The 24,072-nt window shown below is 34.2% G+C and overlaps 1 protein-coding gene across 12 annotated transcripts in view; it reads left to right on the forward strand.

The window, feature by feature from the left end:
- Positions 1–24,072, forward strand: part of LOC123528819 (interleukin-17 receptor D-like) — a 56,019-nt gene that overhangs the window by 6,081 nt on the left and 25,866 nt on the right. For 2 of the 12 annotated variants that reach the window (XM_045308832.2, XM_045308840.2), the window contains exons 2-4: positions 1,699–1,845; positions 20,126–20,305; positions 23,579–23,654. In XM_045308832.2, the coding sequence (XP_045164767.1) occupies positions 23,642–23,654 (13 nt within the window). In that variant the 5' untranslated portion in view covers positions 1,699–1,845; positions 20,126–20,305; positions 23,579–23,641. Of the gene's footprint in view, positions 1–1,698; positions 1,846–7,143; positions 7,163–10,751; positions 10,774–15,682; positions 15,805–20,125; positions 20,306–22,835; positions 22,988–23,578; positions 23,655–24,072 lie in introns of those variants that run through there. The other 10 variants (XM_045308831.2, XM_045308839.2, XM_045308835.2 and 7 more) reach the window with 8 other exon arrangements.

Below are 24,072 nucleotides of genomic sequence, written 5' to 3' on the forward strand. Positions count from 1 at the left end.
TCATACTGATACGACCACATTTTAAAATAAATTTGTATTGATACGACCACATTTTAAAATAAGTTCGTACTGATACAGCCAGATTTTAAAATTAATTGGTATCCGATCCCTAACAAATTCGTAAAAATTACGAAAATACGGCCCTTATCTGGAGCTGTGATAAACTTACCTTGCTGACATTTTATGAATGCATATTTTGTGTTTTGTTTCTGCAATTTAGTGTAATCGGCAGTCTGATATGTACTAAAACAGGTGTTAGGGTAAATTATATATCTCCTCACACCTGTCACTTCATATTTTCGAAGATTAAAGTCTCTTATTTCAAATTATGAGTTATATTCAACTCATTCGAAGTTTCTACATGAATATTAATGTCTAATTAATGAGAGCAAGTAAGTCTGACCAGTATATTATGACTTTTTTGGATTTTTTTATGTCTTCGTTTTCCTAACAGTAAAATATAGATACAGGTAAGGCTTAGAGGGATGACAACTAAAAAATATCAAATCATAAATAAGTCATTCCGTTAAGCCAAATGAGTAAGGCTAGCTACCATATAACTTTACTGACGCTATTTTTATAGTCTGATGGTTATGGCATAACCCCATGTGTTTACCTAACCAGGTCAAGCCGCAACATCTGTGCACTGACTCTCGCGAGAAACTGAAGATTCATGCGAAGTTCGTAGCACATGGTTATTTTTGAATTTCAGGATTAATCTTTTTATATTCATTGAATTTAATTAACTTAAAAATGAAATAATTTTAACAAAGTTCATAAAATCATAAAACATAGAAAGTTTAAATTCCATAAATAACGATCCATGTACCATGTACACGTCTTTAATAAAATTCTGTTCTGTTATAATACTCAGAGCATTTTTTGTATAACAATATTTTACAACGTTTAAACAATATACATGAATACACATTTTTTTATTAAGTGGGGGTGTTTTGACCAGGTAATTTTTTAAAGGGGGGTGTTTTGACCAAAATAGGGGATGCTTACGACATGCACTAGATATGATCACAAAAATAAGAATTCATTTTAAAATGTTATTGAATATCTTCTGAAAATTATTATTTTGGTTATGTTTACTAAATTAATGTATGTTCCATTTAATTGGAAAATAATTGAAATGTCATCATGTGACTGCCATTTACACTCTTAAATAATTTCAGTTACATGTAATTGAGAGAAAAATCACCTGATTACAGATTACATTCAATTACCTGGGAAATGTAATTTAACTGTGATTATTAATCATTAATTACAATTACATTTATTTCTGATTTTCCCCAGGTCTGAGCTAAAGGTAGAGGAACATTTAAAACACCTTCTTCTTGTGAACTTAAATTTGGGCACGTGTCGTTATTTTGTCAATGAAAATATTAAATGACATTTATAACAAATTAACTATTACTATTTCATACATCACTAAATTAAATTAGTTTGTATATTTGTGTCTTTCAGTTGATTGACGGATGCATGGCCGCATTTACATTTCTCCATAAAGTATTTTTTATTGTAGTATACTTAAATTACCAAATACAGACACTACCAAAGTCAATGAAAAGGTCTCATACTGAGCCTTTATCTATATTTTGTCTTTTCCTATGCAGCCTTTGATTAAATAGCAACTTCCATAAGACATACTTAGACAAAAGTATGAAATATATTTCAAAATTTCGTCTATAGGTTCATCTTAGCATTGTACAAACTTGGAGAACAGAAGATCTAGTCAGCTAGTGGTTTTAAGGGTTGGCAGTTAATTTTGTACATTCTGGAAAAAGTCAGCTCCCCTGCAAGACAAAGAGAACAGACAACTTGCAACAGAAGTAAAAGGTATTTGTTACGTATTCAATGAAATCTTGTTGACACTCACTAATCAATTAGTTAAAATTACTAAAATTTAATATTATTAGTTGTAAATCAGTTTTCATTTTTGGGTACAATAGTATGTACAGTAAAATGCCTGTCGCTCAAAATTGTAATTAGACCATAAAGATACTCTAGTTGTCTACGGCCTTGGATGATCCAAGCAAAAATACAAGGTAAACTGTATGGGACCACATGAATTGCTTGAGTGAGTGATGTACGTACAAATTGTAGTAAAACACAATTTTTTTTTAAATTAAATATACATTAAACCGTGTAATAAGCTTACTCCTCAATCCTATCACATTGATATATGTTTGTATGAAATGCATATTTGGAAATAAATACTGTTTAATCCAAATCATGTGATTATGATGATTATATTTTAGCTAGATTGATGCGTAAAATTGAAAATGTTCAAAAACATAAATTTGTAATTTCTCTCATTTACTGATGCATTTCATTTGATGTTTTGCTTTTAAAGGTACATGCCTCAAATATCAAATTTTTAGCCTTACTAAACAAAGTATATGGAGAGCTATCATACTTGAACCGGCATCCCCATGGGCGTCTGTTACAAGACACACCTTGATTAAAGTTTTGATGCACTTTCTCTTTATCTCTGTAATTACTTGATGGCTTTGCTTCAAACTTTAAATAGTTATTCCTTATCATCACCCATATCATATGGCTCTCAAGGGCCAAAACTCTCAAAAACCAATATTACATGAATTATCTGCCTTTTTACTTAGAATTTCTGGTTAAAGTGTTGACCGCTTTCACTCTGTTTCTATTATAATTGTATGGCAGGGTTGGGTTGAGTACTGATTATCAATACTCCAGTAATTAAATACTCAAGTACTCGGCAACTTGGTACTTACTTGTGAGTACTGATTTTGTAAAAGTAGTGTATGGACCTGATTCAAACTTTAAAAAGTTGTTCCACATCATCACTCACATCATATTGCACAAGGGCCATTACTGTGACACCAATTTTTCATGAATTATGCCCCCTTTTAACTTACAATTTTATGTTAATTTTGAAACATTTTCACTATATCTCTGCTATTACAGAATGGATGTGATTCAAACTGAAAATAATGTTCCACATAATCCTCCACATCATATGACCCAAGGGCCGCAACATTGACACCAATATTTAATAAATTATCCCCGTTTTTAGCTCACCTGTCACATAGTGACAAGGTGAGCTTTTGTGATCACCCTTCGTCCGTCGTATGTGCGTCCGTCCGTCCGTCCGTGCGTGCGTCAACAATTTCTTGTCTGCACAATAGTGGTTTCATTAACCAGGTTTTCAACGAAAACCTGAGTTATTAGATTGGGGTATGTCGTCGGTCGGGCGGGCAGGCGGGCCGATGGGTGACGTCAAACTGGTGTTTCCGGTCAATAACTTTTGTTTCGGTAAAGGTATTTGAATAAAACTTGGTATGTATGTAGCTTATATCAAGACAAAGGCTGGGATTGATTTTGGGGTTTCTGGGGTCAAGGTCAAGGTCACTGTTACTTAAAATAGAAAAAGGGTTTCCGGTCAATAACTTAACTTAGGAATGAGCTATCATGATGAAACTTGGTGTATAGAAAACTTATATAAAGTTGTAGCTTGGGATTGATTTTGGGGTTTCTGGGATCAAGGTCAAGGTCATTGTTACTAAAAATAGGGTAAGGGTTAGGTTAGGGTTAGGGTTGTGCTTTAAAGTGGTGCACTGTGATTCAGTATACTTTTTTATTCTGATGAAAAGTGTTGAAAACCTGGTTTCGTGGCATTGCCGCGTTTCTTGTTTATGATTTTTAGCTCACCTGTCACATAGTGACAAGGTGAGCTTTTGTGATCACGCAGCGTCCGTCGTCCGTCCGTAAACTTTTGCTTGTGACCACTCTAGAGGTCACATTTTTTGTGGGATCTTTATGAAAATTGGTCAGAATGTTCATCTTGATGATATCTAGGTCAAGTTCGAAACTGGGTCATGTGCCATCAAAAACTAGGTCAGTAGGTCTAAAAATAGAAAAACCTTGTGACCTCTCTAGAAGCCATATATTTCAAAAGATCTTCATGAAAATTGGTCAGAATGTTCACCTTGATGATATCTAGGTCAGGTTCGAAACTGGGTCACGTGCTGTCAAAAACTAGGTCAGTAGGTCTAAAAATAGAAAAACCTTGTGACCTCTCTAGAGGCCATATATTTCATAAGATCTTCATGAAAATTGGTCAGAACGTTCACCTTCATGATATCTAGGTCAAGTTCGAAACTGGGTCACATGCCATCAAAAACTAGGTCAGTAGGTCAAATAATAGAAAAACCTTGTGGCCTCTCTAGAGGCCATACTTGTGAATGGATCTCCATAAAAATTGGTCTGAATGTTCATCTTAATGATATCTAGGTCAAGTTTGAAACTGGGTCACGTGCCTTCAAAAAGTAGGTCAGTAGGTCAAATAATGAAAAAACGTTGTGACCTCTCTAGAGGCCAAACCCTTGAATGGATCTTCATGAAAATTGGTCAGAATGTTCACCTTGATGATATCTAGATCAAGTTTGAAACTGGGTCACATGCCTTAAAAAACTAGGTCAGTAGGTCAGATAATAAAAAAACCTTGTGATCTCTCTAGAGGCCATACTTTTCATGGGATCTGTATGAAAGTTGGTCTGAATGTTCATCTTGATGATATCTAGGTCAAAGTCGAAACTGGGTCAACTGCGGTCAAAAACTAGGTCAGTAGGTCTAAAACTATTAAAATCTTTTGACCTCTCTAGAGGCCATATTTTTCAATGGATCTTCATGAAAATTGATCTGATTGTTCATCTTGATGATATTTAGGTCAGTTTTGAAACTGGGTCACGTGTGGTCAAAAACTAGGCCAGCAGGTATAAAAATAGAAAAACCTTGTGACCTCTCTAGAGGCCATATTTTTCATGAGATCTTCATGAAAATTAGTGAGAATGTTCACCTTGATGATATCTAGTTAAAGTTCAAAACAGGGTCACTTACCTTCGAAAACTAGGTCAATAGGTCAAATAATAGAAAAACCTTCAGACCTCTCTAGAGACCATATTTTTCAATGGATCTTCATGAAAATTGGTCAGAATTTTTATCTTGATAATATCTAGGTCAAGTTCAAAACTGGGTCACATGAGCTCAAAAACTAGGTCACTATGTCAAATAACAGAAAAAACGATGTCATACTCAAAACTGGGTCATGTGGGAAGAGGTGAGAGAGTCAGGACCATCATGGTCCTCTTGTATTTTAACCAAACTTGCACACAACTTGTATCACCATAAGATCTCGGTTCCTTTCTTGAACCGGCCAGATCCCATTATGGGTTCCAGAGTTATGGTCCCTGAAAGGGCCAAATTTAGCTATTTTGACCTTGTCTGCCCAATAGCAGCTTTATTTTTGATTTGATTTTTACCAAACTTGCACACAACTTGTATCACCATAAGATCTTGGTTCCTTTCTTGAACTGGCCAGATTCCATTATGTGTTCCAGAGTTATGGTCCCTGAAAGAGCCAAAATTAGCTATTTTGACCTTGTCTGCACAATAGTAGCTTTATTTATGATTTGATTTTAACCAAACTTGCACAAAACTTGTATCACCATAAGATCTTGGTTCCTTTCTTAAACCGGCCAGATTCCTTTATGGGTTCCAGAGTTATGGCCCCTGAAAGGGCCAGAATTAGCTATTTTGACCTTGTCTGCACAATAGCAGCTTCATTTATGATTTGAATTTAACCAAACTTGCACAAAACTTGTGTCACCATAAGATCTTGGTTCCTTTTTTAAACCGGCCAGTTCCCTTAATGGGTTCCAGAGTTAAGGCCCCTGAAAGGGCCAAAATTAGCTATTTTGACCTTGTCTGCACAATAGCAGCTTCATTTATGATTTGATTTTAACCAAACTTGCACACAACTTGTATTACCACAAGATCTGGGTTCCTTTCTTGAACTGGCCAGATTCCATCATGGGTTCCAGAGTTATGGCCAAGGTCCAAAATTGGCTATTTTAGCTTTTGCAGCCATATACATGTAGATACTTATTTGGTTTTATTTGATACAAACTTCCAAAATATCTTCAACAACAATAAATCTTGGATTCCATGACAAATCAGATCCAATCGTAGGTTCCAGAATTATTTTATATCTGATTACCTCCCCTGATTGTAATCAAAATGGATTTATATCAGTAAGTACTTATAGGACTTATTTGAAATTTCATTATTGTCATTAGTTGGACTGAGCCAATCAGGGTAGATAACTATGGACTGATTTTATGTCAAATTACCTCCCTTTATTTCAAATTAAAATGGGTATATCTCCGTAACTAATGAAGATACTGATCTGAAATTTCATTTATGTCAACAGATTTATTTGGCAGATCCTTCTTTTGTTCACTTACAATAATTTTTTTTTAATTACTTCCCTTTTATGTTACTATAAATAGCTTATTTTTAGTAACTTTTTTATTATTGGCCGTAGGGAAAAACTGAGACCACTTTTCTGTGGTACAACATGGATGGTACCTCCAATTTTTAGGTGTTTTTTGACATATCTGTACCTTGTAAGAATTTTTTATCTTTTTGGTTAAATTTCTTCTCTTTGTTGTTCCTGTCCTTTGTGGACTTAGATATTTTTTCTGAGGACCTTCTTGTCCTCAAGTGCAATGATAACAGGTGAGCGATATAGGGCCATCATGGCCCTCTTGTTAGCTTTTGAGATTTAGTATAGGTGGATGGTCCGGCATCTGTCATCCACATTTTCACTTAAACATCTTCTTCTCTGAAACTACTTGTCATAATAACACCAAATTTGGTCTGTAGCATCCTGGCGAGGTCCTCTATCAAGTTTGTTCAAATTGGAGCTGAAAATAGAAAAACATTTAAACAACTTCTTCTCATGCCCCACTTGATGGATCTTCATCAAACTTGGTCTGTAGCATTATTATTAGGTGTTTTTACATAAAATTTCAGGTTATTTTAAATCACTTCCATTATATCTTTGTTATTGCTTATTAATGGCTGACCATCCTTTCTTTGGATTTTATGGTTTTTACACACCTTTGTTTATCTATTTTGTATAAATGATAGGTAGCTCAGAGGAGCTGAGGAGTGGTCAGTTTTTTTTTTTAACTTAAATATTTTCAAATATAATGTCCTTTTAACTTCTGACAAATTTAACTGTTTTAACACAACATTCAGAAAAAGAAAAAATATATTTATAGGAATACTGTAAACTAGTTATATTTATGGGTATAATATTTAGTGGATATGAGTAAGTGGTGGTGAAATAAACAGTCTAATTATTGTGTTTGGATTTATTTTCATAGAAGGGCAAATCCACAAAATCAAATAATGTTAGTCTATCTGGAATAAAAGTGGTTTTATAGTATGTTGGAAAATTCCATATAAAATGTTTCTGGTGGCACGGCCAAAGAAAAACAGGGTATATAGGTTGGTAAATTAAAAAACAATAATATTTAGAAATTCCTTTCGCACAATGTGCTTAACACATTGAGAAAAGATTTTACACTGCACATTGAATTAGCATCATAGTCACATCTATCCAGCACCTCAAGGCAAAAAACAACTTTTCTGGTCCTGAAAAAATTGGGTTGGCTGTTAAAATGTAAGGTCAGGCAAGCAGAAACACACCTATTTTTTTCAGGCCTAACTTGGCTAAATATGAACATTACCATTTCAGACTAGTGATTTAATGAAATTGGATGAAGATTTTCAAGAACTTACGTATTTGTTTTCCAATCTGTAACTTTATATTGTCTTAGCCAAGGTTGATAGACACTTAATTCTATACTTGTGTTATTTTGCACCCCATTTTGACAGCAATCTACAAAGTCTGTAATGGATTGTGTTGTATTGTGCCAAACCCGAGATTGAAAATTTGATGCATTACTACGGTTGTCATTCTGTGCGGAATTACATGAGTCTTGTCTGATAGATGAATGGGATTTTCTTGTTCATCTTTTTAAAATTTCGGTCTGAAGGTTTTTATTTAGAATTTTGGACTTCCCAGGTTGAGTGGTTAAGATCGCTAACTTGGAAATACTTGCTTCATACCTGTAATAAGGATGTAGATTTTTTATGTGAGGAAAGCCAATGGTGAAATAATTCCTAGAGGGGCACCTGTGGTCTTCCGCCGCCATCAAATTCTGGGAAAGTCACCATATGACCTAATATTGTGCTGTGACTCTTTAGCCCAACCCCCCCTCCCTCACCCCCTAAAAAGTTACTTAGAATTTATGACATTTACTAGCTTTGTCAAAAATCAGAAACTCGAAGGTGCTTGCAGAAATATTAAAGTTTGATTAGTCATTTCAGATTTATGGCTTATAAAGGTAAAGTCAGGCAAAATTTTGAAGAACTGTAACAAAATATTAAGCCAGTAGCAAAAAAACACTATAAATTTTTACCATTTTTTAAGCTGAATGGTTCAGGGTAAGCTATCATTGTAGGTTGATGGTCCGGCGTTCAGAGTTTGTCATCAATATTTACTCTGAAAAACATTTTCACCTCTGAAACTACTTTCCAAATTTACCCAGTCTTGATCTATAACATCCTGGGAAGGTCTCTCTCAGATAGGGCTGTTGGCACCTGTTAAGGGTAATAGATGAACTTTTAAAGAATTTCTTCTCATGAACCGCTTGATGGATCTTCATTGAAATGGTCTGTAGCAACATCATTAAAAGGTTCTCTTTAAAATTTGTTTAAATGGGGAGGGTGGGGGGATGACACCTTTTAGGTCTGTTAGAGCTTAAAGTAAAAAATACCTTTAAACAACATATTCTCATGAACTGTTTGGTGGATCTTCATTAAAGTCAGTCTAAAGTATAACTATAACGTCCCCTCCGAAATTTGTTAAAATTCCGTGCTTGGTCCCTTGAAGGGGCTGCTTGAAATAGAAAAACATTTAAACAGCTTATTTCATGAATAGCATGATAGATCTTTATCAGACTTGGTCTGTAGTATTATTATATGATCTTTCCAAAATTGTTGAAATGGGGCCACATAGCCTCATGTCATACTAGTCAAGGTCATTTAGTAGCAGGGTTCTCGCCAGGCTATTATCGCCTGTCGCGTGCGACATGCCTTCAGACTTTGAGTTGTATATTCGACATCCCTTACTTCCCCCGTCATCCCTTAATTGCCGAAGCGACATGTCATAAAATCATCCCAATAAACACACCGATTAATTCGATAGTGTATTCGAAAAGCTTCCACGTGCTACCCGATAGTTTAGGTAAAGCGATGCCAGTTAAGATAACCGATAAACCAATGACAGCTTCCTATATGTGGAACGTGTGACGTAAATTTCGTCGTAGCTCCGCCTTAAATCCTTTGACAGGCGGTATCTTGTGATGTGTACATGAAAGTGACTGTTTTCGCACGTTTTAAGATTATACATGTCATTAGATATAATGACAGATGATTCAACAATTATCGTCCGAATGTTTTTCGCAATCAAGGAAAGACAATGTAAGGAATTAAGTCAAAAATTGTTCAACACGGTAAAATGCTTTTGAACAATTATCGCCGTAATATTAATATTTTTCACATGTATGAAATGTGTTTTCTCGGGCGGAATATCGAAAAGAAAATGCAAGAATTAATGTTTTCTGTCGTCACTTTCAAAATAGAACTTGTAGAGAAAACCTTGAAATACCCTCCGTGCATTATTTCATCACGAACGGACACTTTGGTAGAACCACCGACCTTCCGTAAGCCAGCTGGATGGCTTCCTCACATGAAGAATTCAACGCCCCTAGTGAGGCTCGAACCCACATCGATGCGGGGCATGTGATTAGAAGCCAGCGACCTTAACCACTCGGCCACGGAGGCCCCGGTCACAATTTCAGAATCCCTCCCAGCCACGCCAAATGGCCAAAGGAAATCGGGCATTGATCCAAAAGGGAAACCAGCGTTTCCCTGGATGGCAGTCTGAGATTGTGTTGTTTTACATGTATGTACAACAAACAGTTGACATTTTCAAAAACTTAAAATGGATAAGTTTTCAGCAAATAAACTCCGCAGAAATAGAAGACGTAAACTTTAAAATACAAATAGATCTGTGTGCAGTGCTAAAATTGTGTTGTTTTATGTACAATAAATAGTAAATGAACATTTTTAGCAACTTAAAATTGATGAACTTTTGTCATTCAGCAAATAACTCCATAGGATTTTTATGACCTAATATCTTTTCTTGTTGTACATGTAAATGATGCTTATTAATCACTGAAAATACCACTATGTTTTTCACTCTCAAATGCACCAGAATGCACCAAAATGAGTTGTAGTAACGCAAAATTTTCTGGGGTGACCCCCAAACCCCCCATGAAGGAGGGGACACCCCTCCCGCACCCACCCCTTTGCTCGTCAAAAAATATCCTGCTGCAACATGCCTTCAGAAAATCCTGGCTAGAACCCTGAGTAGTCAAGGTCAGGTGAGCGACATACATATAGGGCCACTGTGGCTCTCTTGTTAGTTAATATTTTGAGCTATTTTGCAGTCAGACACCTCAAAAGTTTACTGTAGTTCGCTAATGTTTGAAATTTCAATCTTTGTTGCAATACAAAGTGAAATCAAATATTAAATCTGGTCTGTTGGTATCTAACATTTTCTCAGATGTTCAAGGAATACAAATAAGTGCATATGTTCACTCCCAAGAGTTTTAAACATGAAGTTGACAGGTCCTAAAAGTCTGAAGGTTTCTTGTTAAACTTTACCGTAAGTAGACAATATTGTTATCATTTACATTGATGGTGCACAGTATACAGCTAGAAATACTTTAAACATTGTTACAATATCTTCTTTTTGCATCAGAGAATATTTTAACATTGTATCATAGGATAACATAATGAAAAGTTAAGGTACAGTACCTCATATAACTATGTTTAATATAATGCTTTCTAATGAAATATTGATGAAATATAATGTATATTCTCTTTCTATTTTTAGCTCGACTATTTGAAGAATAGGGGAGCTATTCTACTCGCCCTGGCGTCGGCGTGAACGTTAGTGTGAGCGTCACACAAATGTTAAAGTTTGCGTACCACCCCAAATATTTTCAAAGTCCATTGAGATATTGCTTTCATATTTTGCATACTTGTTTACCATCATGACCCTAGTCTGTAAAAAGGAGGAGGCAACTCTATCAAGCATTTTGACTGAATTATGGCCCCTTTTCAACTTAGAGTAAATGTTAAAGTTTGCGTACCACCCCAAATATTTTCAAAGTCCATTGAGATATTGCTTTCATATTTTGCATACTTGTTTACCATCATGACCCCAATCTGTAAAAAGAAGGAGGCAATTCTATCAAGCATTTTGACTGAATTATGGCCCCTTTTCGACTTAGAATAAATGTTTAAGTTTGCATACCACCCTAAATATTTTCAAAGTCCATTGAGATATTGCTTTCATATTTTGCATACTTGTTTACCATCATGACCCCAGTCTGTAAAAAGGAGGAGGCAACTCTCTCAAGCATTTTGACTGAATTATGGCCCCTTTTCAACTTAGAATATGCTTATTGTAATGTTAAAGTTTTACTCATTGCTTATATTATACTATCAAGCACTGAGAATAGTCGAGCGCGCTGTCCACTGACAGCTATTGTTTTTTTCACTTTCGTCTCTCATGGTTTGAAAGAAAGTCATATTTCACTGGTGACTATGCCACATTTGAAAATTTTTCTTTTCGTACCATTCAATGACAGTAAAAAACATATTCACATAAAACTTGAATATCATCTATGTTACATATAAAAAACAAATGTTGACATTTTATTGCTTATTTTATTTACAGCTCTTTAGTTCACAACACTATTAGAAAGTTTAGATAAGTCGCATCTTTGAATTATTTGTCTGTTAAAGAGTGGACACAGTGGTCCATGGATAATGTCTGACTGCAAACCAGGGATTTGAGTTCAAGCCTAAGCCCTGCAACTAAAATTATTAACATTGAAATAAGAGTCACATGTATGGGTGCTTTACACTTGACACAGTAAAGAAGCAGGAAATCTTCTGGTATTGGAAAGTCTTCTATATCTTTCACTGTCATACAACTAAGAAATTACTAGCAGTTTTTTGGAGGAGTTTCCATAGGTTTCCTGTGGTGACTTTAATTAAGCTTGCAAACCATCAGTACAAATAAAGTTGATACAAAGAAAATGATTAGCCATGTGAAGTCAGTTTTATTTTCTTTGTTATCTTCTTCAGTCTGGTTGGTTGCAATAATATATTTTACAGGCTTGTAAACTAATATTTTCTAATAAAAAGAAATGTCTGAAACCTGATGCTTGAAAATGAAATCATACTGTTTTTGTTAGTATCAAAAGACTTTACAATGATTTAAATGCTAAGTGAAATTGGATAAATATAATGTTTCCATGACAACTAAACATTTTATGTAATTTGAAAATAACTTCTTGATTTATGTTGAAAACAGCTCATTCAGTCATCAATGGCTACAGAACCCAGACTGACTAAAGCTGTAAATGTGATTCCCAGCATTTTCCTTATATTGTCTGTTTTGTTTGCTTGAAATTACCTCCCTTTAATAGGCTAAATTTTAAAAAATAATGAAAGTTTGGCAGTTAATGTTTCTGTTGTAGAGTAGGTTTAAATTTCTCCATATGAATAGGAGATTACACTATGAGATAATGGAAGAGAGGCATTTAAATAATAACGGATTTCAATTTAAGTTATAGTCTTAATTTGAATAGAGATATTTAAATAATGTGGAATTTTAATCTAGGTCACACTCATTTGAAAAGAGAATTTAAATAATATTGGATCACACTCTATGGAAGGGAGAATTTAAATAATGTGTGATTTCAGTTTAGGTCACACTTTGTGGAAACGGGAATTTAAATAATGTAGGATTTCAGTTTAGGTCACACTCTGTGGAAGGGAGAATTTAAATAAATTGTGATTTCAGTTTAGGTCACACTCTGTGGAAACAGGAATTTAAATAATGTGGATTTCAGTTTAGGTCACACTCTGTGGAAGGGAGAATTTAAATAAATTATGATTTCAGTTTAGATCTCACTCTGTGGAAGGGAGAATTTAAATAATGTGTGATTTCAGTTTAGGTCACACTTTGTGGAAGGGAGAATTTAAATAATGTGGGATTTCAGTTTAGGTCACACTCTGTGGAAGGGAGAATTTAAATAAATTATGATTTCAGTTTAGATCTCACTCTGTGGAAGGGAGAATTTAAATAATGTGTGTTTTCAGTTTAGGTCAGTTTAGGTCGCAGTCTGTGGAAGGGAGAATTGATTTAAATAATGTGTGATTTCAGTTTAAGTCACACTCTGTGGAAGGGAGAATTTAGATAATGTGTGATTTCAGTTTAGGTCAGTTTAGGTTGCACTCTGTGGAAGGGAGAATTGATTTAAATAATGTGTGATTTCAGTTTAGGTCACACTCTGAAAGGGAGAATTTAAATAATGTGGGATTTCAGTTTAGGTCAGTTAAGGTCGCAGTCTGTGGAAGAGAGAATTGATTTAAATAATGTGGGATTTCAGTTTAAGTCACACTCTGTGGAAGGGAGAATTTAAATAATGTGTGATTTCAGTTTAGGTCAGTTTAGGTTGCACTCTGTGGAAGGGAGAATTGATTTAAATAATGTGTGATTTCAGTTTAGGTCACACTCTGTGGAAGGGAGAATTTAAATAATGTGGGATTTCAATCCAGGTTACAGATATTAAGAAGTAATAATGGCTTATGATGTGGCTGCCATACTTTTGTGATTAATGTCTTGTTATTTCCAATGGTTTATATGTTATCTATTATAGGTTTGAATATTTGATTAAGATTATTGGAAGTATTATTGAATCCATTCCTTTATTTACCTCCCATTATGGCTACAACTGTATAATTAATTCATGTGCAACATTAAAAGTAGTACTTTTCTAATCAAGTAATTATGTCTCCCACCACACAGTGGTGTGGGAGACAAATTTATTTACTCCTGTCTGTGTGTGTGTCTGTCTGTCTGTGTGTTTGTCAGTCTGTCACAAATCCTGTTCGCTCTCAAAGTCGAACATTTCTCATCCAATCTTCACCAAACTTGAACAAACTGTGTTTGACCATAAGTCCTCGGCAAGTTTGATAACTAGCCAAATCAGCCCAGGCACTTTGGAATTATGGCCCCTGAATTACCGAAAGTCGGCCTTTTTATTCTTGTCCGCACTCAGAGTCGAACAGTTCTCATCCGATCTTCACCAAACTTGAACCAAATGTTTTTGACCATAACTCCTCAGCCAAGTTCATTAACCCAAGGTACTTCAGAATTATGGCCCTTGAATTAACGAAAATCAGCCTTTTTACTCTTCAGATGTATATTTGTAGTGAGTAAACAGTTACTGTATATAATATAAAGAATGACTTACTATTTAGATGATTAGGCAGTTGTGGGAGACATGTGCTTTTCTCAAAAGCAGCTCTAGTTATGTTCTCTATTTGGACAGCTTCTTACCTGCATTTTTCTTGTAATGTATGGCATTTCTACCGACAATCTTTAATACAGACCTCAGGGGAGCAAATTAAGTAACAATTGATCTCTTGTATAGATTATTCTGAGTTTATTTGTTATGAAAGTTCATTAAAAAATTTAGATTAATATTAAAGAGAAAGGAAAAATTTATCTAATAATGAGCTGATTTAATATGAAAGACTTCAAGACTTTCAAAATACTGACAGAGTTTTAAAATCAGACTACAGCTGAAAAAGTTAGTCATGGCAGTGTGAATTCAAAGAAAATGCTAGACCGGAGGCAGCATATTTTATTTTTTCATGGTATGCCTGCACTTTGATAAACCGATGTAATGGAGTAACATCAGTTATCCAGATAACGTGGAGCCCCGTGTGGTTCTGAGACGATCTGTGTATGAAAAGAATTAGAACCACTGCCTTAGCCTTGCATGATCGTAAGAGGCAACTAATAGGGTCTTAACACTTGGTTTTGCTGTAACTCTGTGATTCCAGCAGGTATGCAAATTTTGATTCAATCCCTCATGTTTTTATTTCGATGTAAATGAGATGTGAAACCAAAATTTGTAGTCCTGTTTGGCGCCATATAACCTATACTGTGTTGGTGCGCCATAAAACCCAAATAAAATAAAATAAAGATAATGTGGAATAAAGTCTGGACACAGTATATGGAAATGAAAATTGTTTTTAAATTATAAATAAATGATAACTTGTGAGTAAATATATTTAAACCATATTGTTACTGTCTCTCTAAAGATAAAATAAGATGTTGAAATATTTGACACATTAAATAATTCCCAGTAGTGTCTTAAAATCAACGAGTAATGTGCTGATCTCTTTAATGATGGGTAAATATATCAGATAAAAGCACACCGGTCTATAAATTTTATCTCACCATATTGTAGACCATTATACATTTGTATTTATTTACAACTATAAGAAATTTCACTTCAATCTACTGTGTAGAAAAAATTATATTCACGAAAACATTACCAAAATTGGGATTTTCCCATTGTTGCCCATTATGAAAACTTGCTTGAGGTCAAGATTTGTCAAGCCAATCTAGTAAAAAATCAAGCACATGACCCTATCTGTTTTATTTGCCAGATTTTCTAAGTATATTCTGAAGTTTTGAAAAATCGTGGTTTAATTAAATTCTACATTGTAGTAAAAATTATACGAATGTGCAGAACTACCTTAAATAGATTCATTTCATAAGTGTTTTGAGTTTAAGATGAAATGTGATCATTTCTTTCCTTGCAGTTGGAAAAACAGGAAAATTATTTTACAGAATATTGGAATACAGTTTAAATAAATATTGTCAGTAAATTAAATTCAACATTTTGTTTTGTGTTGCCATGGAAATGAAATTGCTGCCATTTTACTAAAATCTTCATATTACTGGTATGTACTTTCTCATTTTTTAGCTGAATTTGAAAATTCTTTTATTGACTGAAAAAGTTGCTTTTCCATTTACGTTAGTAACCATTACAAGTTCTATATATATTTACCAAAAAGTTGTTTTGGTTGAACTAAAATATAAAAAATGGAGATATCTGATTTATGTCAAAGGCTTGTGCAAATGGCATCAATATATGAAAGTTGACACCCTCATTCTGTATGGCGGTGTCTTCTATTGATTTATTGCCAGATATAATTATTGTACGGCACTGACAAACCAGTTTCATCAGCGGGCTATTTCCGAAATCAATAGCAAGCCGATAGAGGTGAACCACTGATATTGTCTTTGGATTTGGAAGAAATACAAGGAAATTAACCGGTAGTATGTGTCGTAAAAGACATGACATTCGTGACTTGCTAGGACTATTGTTTATTACTGACTTTCTTGCGGTTGATGGCAGTGGTTTTGTGTTTTAACTTAAAGTGGTTTTGTGTTAAGTGTTTAAGGTAATGCTGTATTTTCTTAAGAAAGTTATATTGATGTGTGAAATTGTGACTATTAGCTTTTTTTTGTCGTTTCTATATAAAAAAAAAAACAAATGTCATTGGTTGGTGTATTTACCAAATGGAATAGAATGATGTTATTCTGACTGACAGATCGTTCACATTGGAAAATTGCAAATGACAAAATACTTACGTGATAAATAAAATAATCGATGTGTTTTCTGTTTTGGGGATGCCCTTGTTTTGGAAAAATTGCATGGGAAAATTTAAACCCAGAAGTATGTTTCAGTGTTGGGGGAACATGTTGTCACTTACTTGTACAGTTGTACTATTCATCAAATGGTCACCAGATCAGCTAAAAAATATTTTTTTTAAAGATATCTGGTCTATTTTTGTAATAATTTCACAGAAATGTTTTCTAGATGACTGTTTCCCAACATTGTCCCAAGTTATCCAGATTAAAAAAAAACAACTGGCTATCAGAAGGTGTGGTTACTTTTCTCTACATGTATATAGTTGAAACTTGACAAGAGATCTTATTATTAGAGACTTAGAAATTTTATATGTTGCTTGGTAACTCTCAACCAAATTGTTCAAGCATACACAAATAGTTCCGGAAAAACATTGAAAATGAAGAAAATCTGTTCTACAGAGAATAATACAAATACGCTGTAAAAAATAAATAGAATATTAAAAATATTTATTGTTTTTCACCAGTTTCTCAGGATTTCATCAGAAATAATACACTAAAATTATTATCTGTCATAAATATAAAAAAATGTTCTTGAAATATTACAATTGTCATAGAATGGGTCTTATTATGATCATCTGAATAGTGGTAAGAAAAACTGAGACAACAGATTGAACTAATTCCGCTGCTGTTGCCATGGAATTTTCTCATTTCTCTGCAGTGTTTGGTAATTACAAAGTATTATATGCATACTCCTAACAACACTGATGTCATTTTGTTTTAAAACAGTGAGAAAACCAAGGGATACAATGATGTTATTTTACATCTCTTTGGTGACTGGCTGTTTCCTCTTTCACATATTTCTGACATTTCTGTAAAGTTCAAAAGGTTGAATGAACTGTCACCAGGGAATCAATGTGAAATAATTTTTAAGCTTGGGAAAATCAAATGTACTTATCATTTGAGGTAACATGACAGTTGTGAATATTGTGAGACAAAAGGTGTGGCTCTGTGGTCGTGTTTTTGGTGCTCTGTGCTTCCGAGAAATCTGCCCTTACCTTTTATTTTATTTTCTTGAATAAAAAATTGTGGTTCACTGGTCTATGATTGCATTAGTATGGCATTTTATGTAAACATGTTCCTCGCATGATATTTTTGATAGAAAAAAAGCATAGCTTATGTTTTGACAATGAGATGTCAGTAAATGAAATGTAAATATTATCTTGATAAGTAAAAAAACTGTTTATATCGGTCTGTTCCACTAGTACAGTATCCTAAATATTTCATACATTTGATAATAGTAACAGTCTTCCTTTAAAAGTCCAGAATACTTTAAAGTTGAAGTAAGCTGTCAACAGATAAAACAGCTGTCCAAAACCATTATTTCATGGCTAGAAAAGCACTACTTTTAATACTGCACTACTATTTTAACAGAGCCATAAAGGGAGGTAATAAAAACAATAGATTCAATAAAACTTTCTGCTATATCCGTCAGTATACTCAAACCTTTCACAACTATAACCAAATTAAACTATCTTGGATCAAACAGTCTGTCAATATGCAATTTTAATTTTGACCTATATGGAACGTTCAGTTATGTCAAACTAGGTAACCATAATGTGTAACAACTTAAAAACAGATTTCTTTTTAAGTTTAAGCTGATTTCATGTCTCTCATAATTTTTGTTGCCTAAATGATTGACCTCTTTTCCTTGCTTTATAAATTTGTGATTTATCCGTAAGTCAAATTTGTACTTTGTGTATTTTTCTCTCATTCCCTTGGGAAATCACAGAGAGTGTGGTTTTGCATTTTTTTTTTTTTTTTTTTTTTTTTACTTTTTACTTTTTTGTAATGTATCAGGTATTGATTGTAATTTTTTCTTAGTGATATTAATTATTCATTCCATTCCATATATCACTTATTGCGGAAATTATATAGGAATTATACCGGATATGACAATAATGGATATGACAGATGTGGTATTCATTGTTTCAGTAAGATGTTAAAAGTGCTCTATCTTTTTGCTAATAGTAACTTAATTTAGTGTAACATCCTGTACTTAAACATGTGAAGATTCAGAAGTTGTCTTCCAGGAGATTTTGATAAAGAATCCAGGGAAAAGTAAATGAATCCAGAAGATTTCACAAATCCATACTTTATATTTGAAGACAATCACACTTCTATACCTATCATAAAGATATTATTTAAGAAATAATAAGTTTCTAAATTAGGCCTGAGTGATATATTTCTACGCTTAAGGTAGTTCTGCACGTTTGGATCGAAATTATTTCTACAATGTAGAATATGATTAAACTCTGATTTTTCAAAACTTCAGAACATACCTAGAAAATTTAGCAAATAAAAAAGACAGGGTCGTGTGCTTGATTTTTTGATAGACTGATTTGAAAAATAGGGACCTCACGCAATATTTCATAATGGGAGTCTATGGGAAAATCATAACTCATAACATTTTAGCGAATAGAAATGTTTCTACAATGTACATTTTGATGAAACTTCTCACAGTTGTATATAAAGACATGGCCTATAATTTGATGAAATAAAATGTATAGGTTCGTGTGCTTATTTTTGAGATATTTGACCATGATTAAAGTAAACCGGACATTTCACGCCAATTTTAAGACATAATTTTGAATTATTTAACGTGTGATATGTTTTAATATCATATTTTCACTTAAGAAAAATAGCAACAGTGTCATTGTAATGAATTTACTCACAGGTTGCGATTAATTCTTAAAATGGTTTTCATTTTCGTACGCCGAATCCAGTCTTTATTCTACGTTTTCTGGAAAAATGATGTTACGCCATCACTTCCGGTTTATCAAACGTGCAGAACTACCTTAAGAATGACAAACGAGGGTTATTCTATGATAAACCTTATTTAGATATTTATTATTTTGATTCTAACACGACTTACCTTAAATAACGTTAGAAGAGAATCAGAGGAGTATTTTCATCAAACGTAAATTACAACTGCGTACTACGCCGCAGCATTATAAACTCAAGGTGGGTTTATTGCAAAATAACCCTCAGAAAGGTTTTGCTCTACAAGTATGTAGGTTTTTAGCTGGTCGTGTTAGAACTATACATAAACATTGGGTGAAGAAAAAGACCCTTCCAGACGAAACCCCTCACACTTACTTGATAAAGTGGACAAAACCTCTTATGCTGTTTTAGAGATAGGAAAAAACTCCCTTTAACATTTCACAGTGTACAAACCTCTCCTGCTAGAATTTAAAGAGGACGAATCAAAGATAAGTGAGAATGGTTATAGACAAAAAAAGAAATGGTCAGTCACTCAAAGTTTATAAACGTATTTGACTGAGGAATGATACGAAGCATACCTGAATTCACAGGTATCTTTTTTATCCCCCACTGAAGGCGGAGGATATAGTTTTGGTGTTCTCTGTCTTTCGTCTTTCCATCCATCTGTCTTTCTGACTGTCTGTCTATCCAAAATCATACTTATGACATGGTGTGGAGTATTCAAATAAAACATGGTAGAAATGTTAACTGTACATATACAGCTTTCTTGTAAACTGATGTATGGTATACATTCTTGTCACTGGGGTCAAGGTCACTATCACTAAAAATAGATTATTTTTTTTTCAGGTAGGAATAGGTTATTGCATCCAAACTTGGAATTTAGGATGTTGTAATGGAGGCAATGGTTTAAGATGTATTTTGGGTTGCTTAGATCAAGATCAAGGTTATTGTTATTAGATACAGAAAAGTGGTTTTCTCACGATAACTTCAGTTAGGAATGATGTAAGAAGACCAAACTGAAAGCAGGTAAACAGGTTGTTTTCATAGAGACCAATCTTTATTGTTTCATTTGAGGTAGCTTGGGTCAAGGTCATTGTTACTAGATATAGAAAAAAGGTTTTCAGTCAATAATTGAAAATGAGTAGCTTTAAAAAAACTGACATCCAATTGCATTTAAGTGCTTTTTGTAGGCAGACTAAGAGAATGCTTCAAGGGTGAAACCTTTATCCCGTTCGGCCAAGGATACCAATTCAGTGAATTGGCTTCTTTTTCTTACTTCTGTTCTCACTGTAAATTTGGTCAAAGAGTCGCTGCTAGTGTTCATATAGTCCAAAAGTTTTCTTCTAGATTTATTATAGCATTTAATTAGTATATTAAGTATAGAAACAGATAAACAGTTAGGTGAGCTGTTGTTTTTTAGCTCACCTGAGCACGAAGTGCTCAAAGGTGAGCTTTAGTGATCACCCTGTGTCCGGCGTCCGTCGTCGTCCGTCGTCCGTCCGTCCGTCCGTCCGTCGTCAACAATTTGACTGTTAACACTCTAGAGGTCACATTTTTGACCCAATCTTAATGAAACTTGGTCAGAATGTTACCCTCAATAAAATCTTGGACGAGTTCGATATTGGGTCATCTGGGATCAAAAACTAGGTCATCAGGTCAAATCAAAGGAAAAGCTTGTTAACACTCTAGAGGTCACATTTTTGGCCCAGTCTTAATGAAACTTGGTCAGAATGTTACCCTCAATAAATCTTGGACGAGTTCGATATTGGGTCATCTGGGGTCAAAAACTAGCTCATCAGGTCAAATCAAAGGAAAAGCTTGTTAACACTCTAGAGGTCACAATTTTGGCCCAATCTTAATGAAACTTGGTCAGGATGTTACCCTAAATAAAATCTTGGACGAGTTCGATATTGGGTCATCTTGGTTCAAAAACTAGGTCACCAGGTCAAATCAAAGAAAAAGCTTGTTAACACTCTAGAGGTCACATTTTTGGCCCAATCTTAATGAAACTTGGTCAGAATGTTACCCTCAATAAAATCTTGGACGAGTTCGATATTTGGTTATCTGGGTTCATAAACTAGGTCACCAGGTCAAATCAAAGGAAAAGCTTGTTAACACTGTAGAAGCCGCATTTATGACTGTATCTTCATGAAACTTGGTCAGATTGTTAATATTGATGATCTTAAGGTCCAGTTTGAATCTGGGTCATGTAGGATAAAAAACTAGGTCACCAAGCCAAATCAAATGAAAAGCTAGTTTACACTAGAGGCCACATTTATGACCATACCTTAATGAAACTTGGTCAAATCTTGATGATCTATAGCTCAAGTTCAAATCTGGGTTAGGTGGGGTCAAAAACTAGGTCACTAGGTCATATCAAAGGAAAAGCTTGTTAACACTCTCGAGGCCACATTTATGACTATATCTTCATGAAACTTAATCAGAATGTTAAACTTGATGATCTTTAGGGCAATTTTGAATCTGGGTCATGTCGGGTCAAAAACTAGGTCACCGGGTCAAATCAAAGGAAAAGCTAATTAACACTGTAGAGGCCACGTTTATGACCATATCTTAATGAAACTTGGTCAGAATGTTAATCTTGATGATCTTTAGGTCAAGTTTAAATCTGGGTCAGATGGAGTCAAAAACTAGGTCACTAGGTCATATCAAAGGAAAAGCTTGTTAACACTCTAGAGGCCACATTTATAACTATATCTTCATGAAACTTAGTCAGAATGTTAAACTTGATGGTCTTTAGGTCAAGTTCGAATCTTGGTCATGTCGGGTCAAAACTAGGTCACGGGGGTCAAATAAAAGGAATAGTTAGTTAACACTTTAGAGGCCACATTTATGACCATATCTTAATGAAACTTGTTCAGAATGTTAATCTTGATGATCTATAGGTCAAGTTTAAATCTGGGTCAGGTGTGTTAAAAAACTAGGTCACTAGGCCAAATCAAAGGAAAAGCTTGTTAAGACTCTAGAGGCCAGATTTATGACTGTATCTTCATGAAACTTAATCAGAATGTTAATCTTGATGATCTTTAGGTCAAGTTCGAATCTGGGTCATGTGGGGGCAAAAACTAGGTCACCGGGTCAAATCAAAGGAAAAGCTAGTTAACACTTTAGAGGCTACATTTATGACCATATCTTAATGAAACTTGGTCAGAATGTTGATCTTGATGATCTATAGGTCAATAGGTCAGGTGAGCGATACAGGGCCTTCATGGCCCTCTTGTTTACGTTTGACAGAATTGCGACATGTTAATTAATTCTTTATAACACTGGTCATACTTGTAATATGTAACAATAAAGAGGTACGGACAATTACTGTCTACTTTGACATGATACGCCATTCATTAATAATTTCTCATGCACTATTTGTACGTATTCCTACTCATTGTGAATAAATAGTGCAGGATAAGTTCTTTGTATCTCTATTGGTGTAAATTGAGAGACTTATATTAGATTTCTATGTATGGACAATAAAATTTCAATAAAGTCATAATTATGTATAATCATTAATAATTTCATATTCTTCAGTGCACACTTGCTCATTAAACTGTACAAGGATTATTTAAGCTGATATGGATTTAAGAATGACATTAAATTTAAATATACAGGGAAGGTTCTTAATAGTGTAAATCTGGGCACCAGTGCTTACGGAGATGAAAAAGAAGAAATTTCATGTGATTGTGTGATGAAGTTGTAAGTTGTGGAAGTAACATGATGACTTGGCAAATTTGAAATTGAATAGTGTTAGAAAAAATATAAATGTTCATGTTGTATATAAAGTAATTTTTATGATAATACCATACTGGTCAACAGACAAACATGTATTAAGGAACCAACCAAGTGAGTGACATGTTATGGCTGCTTAAAGCAGGTGGCTGTTAACCCTTACCATTCTAAATTTCTATAATGAACTTGTCCATCTTCCAGTTTGAACAGTACCATTAACTGTTAAAAGGGGTGCTTACCAAAAAAGATACTGACTGATGTGCAGGCTGATCATGATCTACACTAGTCGCAAACCAGAATAAATCATTCCCAGCATGATAAGGGTTAACAACAAGTTTAAATTAAAACAAAAGGTCAGTTCTGGAAAATTCCGGGTGTTTGTTTAAGAGAAGTGGCAGGTTCAGTTGTATACGCAGTCCTACCAATAGAAAAGTACTATTTTCATATTCACGATCTTAAAGGGTTTTATTATGTAGTTTGATAAAAGTACGTCAAAACTTGAAAAAAGTTCTTGTACAGTTTAAATAGAATCCAATAATAGTTTGTTTATATTTTCAGGCTGTGGAGACAGAATAGTTACAAGAGATGAAACACACTGTAAATGATACCTGACTTTGGAATATGTCTGCCACAAGTAAGTTTATTTTACATGTGCAAGCACTGCATTGAGCTGTAATGACCACTCAGCCGATACATGGTCTGTGTGCCTTTCCTTCATACGGGATAGAATTTGTTGAAATTTAACATGCAAACAGTTCCACTTGGCTACACGTGATGCAGCAAGATCTTATGTAGAAAAATCTGCAAACAGCTAAACTTCTGGTCCGAGTTTCAAACTCTTTCACACTGGTCAAATTATTCAGACTTGTTATAAAACATAGCTGCTTGATGGTTTAATTACTAAGAGTAAAAAAAGGCTGTTAGAAAAAGCTTTTATTAATCTTAGTAAAGTTTTTTTCCACTCCATAACTTTTAAATGCAGTGAAGGATTTTCTTACCACTACAAGCAAATGTTCCTTGTGACCAGACAATATGTTGCATACATCATTGAC

The sequence above is a fragment of the Mercenaria mercenaria genome, chromosome 13 (genome assembly GCF_021730395.1).
Source record: "Mercenaria mercenaria strain notata chromosome 13, MADL_Memer_1, whole genome shotgun sequence".
Taxonomy (NCBI): domain Eukaryota; kingdom Metazoa; phylum Mollusca; class Bivalvia; order Venerida; family Veneridae; genus Mercenaria; species Mercenaria mercenaria.